The sequence below is a fragment of the Chanodichthys erythropterus genome, chromosome 21, assembly GCF_024489055.1.
Source record: "Chanodichthys erythropterus isolate Z2021 chromosome 21, ASM2448905v1, whole genome shotgun sequence".
Taxonomy (NCBI): domain Eukaryota; kingdom Metazoa; phylum Chordata; class Actinopteri; order Cypriniformes; family Xenocyprididae; genus Chanodichthys; species Chanodichthys erythropterus.
In genome coordinates this window covers 2,598,251-2,604,250 of record NC_090241.1, presented here as the reverse complement: position 1 = coordinate 2,604,250, position 6,000 = coordinate 2,598,251, and the positions used below count along the sequence as shown (strand labels likewise).

The 6,000-nt window shown below is 38.1% G+C and overlaps 1 protein-coding gene across 1 annotated transcript in view; it reads left to right on the top strand.

The window, feature by feature from the left end:
- Positions 1-767: 767 nt before the first annotated feature.
- The window catches only part of tmtops2a (teleost multiple tissue opsin 2a), a 37,082-nt gene continuing 31,849 nt past the window's right edge, over positions 768-6,000 (top strand). Inside the window, exon 1 of the mRNA XM_067374151.1 lies at positions 768-1,246. Within this exon, the coding sequence (XP_067230252.1) occupies positions 877-1,246 (370 nt within the window). The 5' untranslated portion in view covers positions 768-876. The remainder of the gene's footprint in view (positions 1,247-6,000) is intronic.

The following is a 6,000-nucleotide window of genomic DNA, read 5'->3' as shown; positions in this document are numbered from 1 at the left end:
CACCTACCTAAGCACTGTTGCAGCCCACAATACAATATTTTTGCTAGCTTGGTGAACAAAGTGAACTATGAAGCTGTCACATTTTTACTGGGGTTTTAAAATGTTATAAACGTGTAGAATTCATTAGTTAATGTTTGCTGCCATCTGGACATTGTTTAATATTTTTGCATGTTACATTTTCAAAACTGCAATAACACCGGAGTGTCTATTTATAGCCCGTCGTGTATAACATGGAAATGTAAAGCACTGCTTAAGATGATCATGTAAGCTACTATGCTGTGTTGACGTCACTCTCAAGGCTTCTCCCATGCACAAATGCGCTCTCAAGCTCTCAGGATCTGAAGAGGTGGCGAACTCGAGATGTGTGCGCCTCGCCAATGAACGCATCCGCAGCAGGGGAATGCTGTCCCTTGGTAAATGTTACTTTTTATGTGCACAGCTATTTATTAATTACTCAGGCAGTATTTCAAGACAAGATTAACTTCTTTTTTTCAATTTTGACTGCATGTAGATCACTTGTTTTAAGAGTCTGCGAAACTCTTTCATCTTTACAGTTCACTTCTGCAGTGGCATTAGTGGCAGACTTTAATTTATATCAGGCATCCTCCGAAATGACCAACAAGCTTAAGCTACACGCTTAACCTACATATCTGTTTGAGATGGACTGGGAGGCTTTTTATTCGGGCTGCTGAGCCCAGCAACTTGATTCTCGCGCTGTGAGGACCACAGCATTGGATGAAGCATCAGTTGCGATTCTTCACAGAACTTCTCGTGAATGGCATGGTCCACGCTCAGGTGTGGGGAAGATCCGAAGGAATTTCCTCAATGCATCAAGTATGCAATAATATAATATCAGCTGAAGAGTGTTAAGCAAAGATGTTTTCTGAAGAAGCTAATTTCAGTTATACTTCGAACGGCACGGATGATAACACGCTGTCCGCGCAAGATCAGGATTGGAGCGACACTCCTGCTGAGAAACTGTCACGGACGGGACACAATGTGGTCGCCGTTATTTTGGGATCTATTCTGGTGTTCGGGATCCTAAACAATTTAATCGTCCTCGTTCTGTTTTGTAAATTCAAGACCTTGCGGACTCCCGTGAACATGCTTCTGCTCAACATCAGTGTGAGTGACATGCTCGTGTGTCTGTTCGGCACCACGCTCAGCTTCGCGGCCAGTATCCGCGGCCGGTGGCTGGTGGGGAGACACGGGTGCATGTGGTACGGATTCGTCAACTCATGCTTTGGTGAGTAAGAAAAAAAAATGCAAAACTGTACGTTGCATGTATGTAGTAATATTGTAGCCTAATACTTTTCCCATTAAATGGGAAAGGTTAATAAAAACACAGTAATGACAGTTTTTACTTGTTTTACTTGTCCATGGGCAATTAGTTCTTTAAAGATCATTTATCAAAACCTGATTAATTAAGGAAGGAAACACTACTAATGTGTGTTGACTGTCAACAAGAGTTGCTTTGGCTTGATTGAATGATTGATTTATGTTAGGCAATGATTCTGCATGGTTCTGGATACATTGAGAATCACTCTTTTCTAGAATAGCGATCAATATTCTCTAACAATTCTGAAGAAAAATCTGAATGTAAATTTACTAAACAAAACATGTAATTTACTGAAGGTTCTGAAAAAATGTTATTTTCTTCAGTCTAAAATGCAATAAACAAAAAAGTATGTGAGTCAGAGTAAATATTTATTGAAATATGTTTAAAAGTTTGCACAAAATATTTAGCTTACATCCTAAGTTAGTATTCCATGACTAAAAAGAAACAGGTAAGAGACTTTTAAAACTACCCTGATTTGTCAGTTTTATTGAAGAGTTTTTACATACATTTTTTTTTTTAAAGATTAGTCCACTTTTAAATAAAATTTTCCTGATAATTTACTCATCCCAATGTCATGCAAGATGTTCATGTCTTTCTTTTGTCAGTCGAAAATAAATTAAGATACCAGACGAGGAATAAGGATCTTATCTAGTGAAACGATTGGTCATTTTTGAAAAGAATACAACTGTATATGCTTTATAAACACAAAATATTGTCTTGTACGTGCTTCTGCTTTCCACATTCTTCAAAACGCTTACGCCGTATGTCCTCCACCTTCCCTATTCAACAGAACAACCCCGGTGCCAGTTTCGTTTTTTTTCCGTAAGTAGAATAGGGAAGGCGTAGGGCATACAGCGTAAGCGTTTTGAAGAATGCGTAAAGAAGAAGCACGTGTAAGTCAATAATTTGTGTTTATAAAGCATATACAGTTGTATTTTTTTCAAAAATGGCAGATAGTTTCTCTAGATAAGACTCTTATTCCTCATCTGGTATCGTTTAAAGCTCTTTGAAGCTGCACTGAAACTGTAATTTTGACCTTCAACCATTTGGAGTCCTTTGAAATCCACTATAAGGAGAATAATCCTGGAATGTTTTCATCAAAAACCTTTTTTTTTTTTTTCGACTGACGAAAGAAAGACATGAACATCTTGGATGACATGGGAGTGAGTAAATTATCAGGAAAATTTTATTTGAAAGTGGACTAATCCTTTAAGAAATCGATTAAATGTATGATTCAGTGACTCAATCTTAAAGACAGCTGTTTCATTCCTGAATGAATTAGCATTTTTGAACAAATTGTTATGTTTTGTGTGAAAACGTGGCTTATTAGTGTTTTCATTAGCTGTGTGTTCGTGTCTTGTTTGAAGTGGTTTAGATTCTGTTTCACTGACTGTTCCCAGTTCATTCCTATGGGTGGTCATAGATCTGAGATTAGCTCTGTTTTCACTGGCATTCCTCAGGGGTCAGTCTTGGGACCTTTACTTTTTAACATACTTTTTAACCGCTTAGCCATCTCTTGAGATCAGTCGTCCTTCATTTGTATGCTTATGATATACAGATTTATATACATTCAAAACCTGGTGAGTGCCCTGATCTTAAGATCACCCATAGATCTTAAGCATGTTTGAGGAACAACCAGCAAGTTCGTTTGTGAAGAGAGTAATCTGCAATTAGGCATATTATAGGATGTAACAGTTCTGTTAAATATTGTGGTGCCAGGGTGTGCAATGCTTTATATGTGAGCATCATAATTTTGCAAAACCTGTCTGGGAGCCAATGCAATGATTCCAAAACTGGAGTAATATGATTGGATATCCTGGATCCAGTTAAGATCCTGGCAGCCGAATTTTGTACATACTCCAGCTTGTTGAGTGTGGATTTTGAAACTCCAGCTAAAAGGGTGTTACGGTAGTCTATCCAAGAGATGACAAAGGAATTTATCAGCTTTTTTGCTTCAGGAAAATTTTAAATAGGACGCAATATTGCGATGTTTCAGAGATGGAAAACAATATGTTTTAACAGTACTCTGAACAAAAGAATCAAATGAAAGATTAGCATCAAAAATAATTACAAGGTTCCTCACTTTATTTTGGGCTTGCAAAACAGAGCTATTAAAAGTCAAAGACAGAGAACCAGCTTTGGAAATCTGATGACGGGAACCAATGAGCATAACTTCGGTTTTACCACTGTTCAGAAACAGGACATTGTTACTCATCCATTTTTTTTTTTTTTTTTATCTCAGTAATACAGTCAGAAAGAAAAGCAGTGTCAGGGCGCCCACCAGGTACTGAATATATAATGGAGGCCGAGCGATCTCAAGAGCTGGCCAAGCGATGACAGATGAATGTTAAAAAGTAAAGGTCCCAAGACTGAAGGGGTTATTTATTGTGAGATAGTTACACAAATGAGAGGCAACAGTACGCTCAAGTATTTTTTGCCAAAAACTATGGAGTCAAATTAATGCCTTAAAGTTTTGCACAAATGACAGCTGTAATCCTATTTTATCTTTGCCACATATTTTTCATGCTCAAATCTACTAAATCATTTGCAACGCTCATTTTATTCTGCGTTTCAGTCAAGCGTGCACTCACGATACCGCTTTTCCTTTGCGCTGCACTTTTCTGTGCATATCTCTTTATGGCACTGGTTTGACGTGGGGGTGGAGTCAAGAAACGGGGGCACACCTCCGCGAAACACGTCATCGGCAGGAGACGCAGATCGCAACAGAACAGATCAAGCATACCCTGCGTTCCAATGTCCATACTATCCATTCTAAATAGTATGTGAGATTAAAATAAGTGTGTCCCAAAGCATAGTATGTTGAAAAGAGTATGCCAAAAGTCCCCGGATGGTCTACTATTTCCGGTAGATTTTCGAAGTGTGGATCCGTGCACGCTATAGAGGCTAATATTGCCCACAACCCATTGCGCATTGGACGAGGATTCAGTTCAGAACTACAAACACGAGTAAAAAGTGTTAAAAAACTACAAAACATGGCGGATATGCGCGATCGACGCTGAGAGATTTGAGTGACTAATAATCAGTTTAACCTGATAGAAAATATATATTTAATGTTACCCGTGTTATTTTTCATCTGCAAAACCAATGTGGACTTTTATAAAGATCCGAATGGCCATTAACTTTTAAATGCATCATTATGCATTAATATGAGGAGAGTTCTCCACATGAAAGACCCGCGACTGCAGATCAACGTGCTGTATTTCTCTCCGATACGGTAGGAAATTAGCTAAATGAAATATGGAGGATGTAAGATGATTAACAGGCCAGTTTACGGTGACAGGATGCGACAGAGAGAAAAGACGCGATTGTATAACGTGTTAGTATGTCCCAAAGCTTGTCTACTCTTTTACTACACACTCAAAAGTAAGTACTTTTTGTTCACAGAAAGAGTACATACTTTTAGGGCGTAGTATAAGTAGGCGAATTGGAACGCAGCAATAGAGACAGAGCGCATTTATTATAATCTGAAAACCACGCCCACCGGAGGGGAAAACAATCCAACCGTCTCCATTGACTTTGTATTGCGTGAGGCTGCCTTCTTGTCTTTTCTGACTCATTACAAAAAACAGAACAATGCCTAAAAGCTGCTGTGTGACAAGGTGTACAGCTAACAAGCTAAAAAACCCAGAAATAAGTTTTTATAAGCTGCCCAAAAAACGAATGTTTAAGGACACAAAAGTGGATACAGGCAGTGAGACAGAGCGCAACGGGTCATATTACTATAAGAAATGCATGGAGGGGAACATAATCGGCGACAACATATGCTAAACAAACCAACAAAAACATTATTTTTAACCATGTCAAAGAATTATTTCACCTGTCGCCGATTACGTTCCCCTCCAATACATTTCGCGGAGGCGTGCCCCCGTTTCTTGACTCCACCCCCACGTCAAACCAGTGCCATAAAGAGATCCGCACAGAAAAGTGAAGCGCTAAGAAAAGCCGGAATCGTGAACGCACGCTTGACTGAAACGCAGAATAAAATGAGCGTTGCAAATTATTTAGTAGGTTTGAGCATGAAAAATATGTGGCAAGGATAAAATAGGATTACAGCTGTCACTGATTTTTGTAATTGATTATATTTTTATTTTTGCACTACTTTATTTTATCTTGCAATTTATTATTTTTGTTTGCAAACTTTTTTTTTCTTCCACTCAATACTTTATTTTTCCTTTGCAATTCTTTATTTTTATTGCTCAATTCTTTTTTGTGTTTTGCAAAACTTTATTTTTGTGCAAAACTTTAAGGCATTAATTTGACTCCATTAAAAACAGAAGATTTGACAAATCGTCCAGAGCAGCATTCTCTTTTTTTTTTGATAAGCAGCAATCTTTAATGCGACTGGAACAACCCTAGCCTGCAAAGAGTCAATTATAATACTGAGAACAGCAGGGCACAAATCAATGAAGCAAGATTTAAATAAGCTTGTGGGGATAGGATCAAGCAAGCAAAAGCTAGATTTCATGCTAGATATCTCCCTTTTGAGAGTCTCAGTATCAAGATAAGGAAAGTTAGTAAGTACCAGTGAACCCAGCTGGACAGTGGAATGCAGATGAGATCAGATTTGTTTGCGAACATTATCAATTTTAGAATTGAAGAAATTAAGAAAAAAGTTACATAGCTGCTGAGAAAGAGGTAAC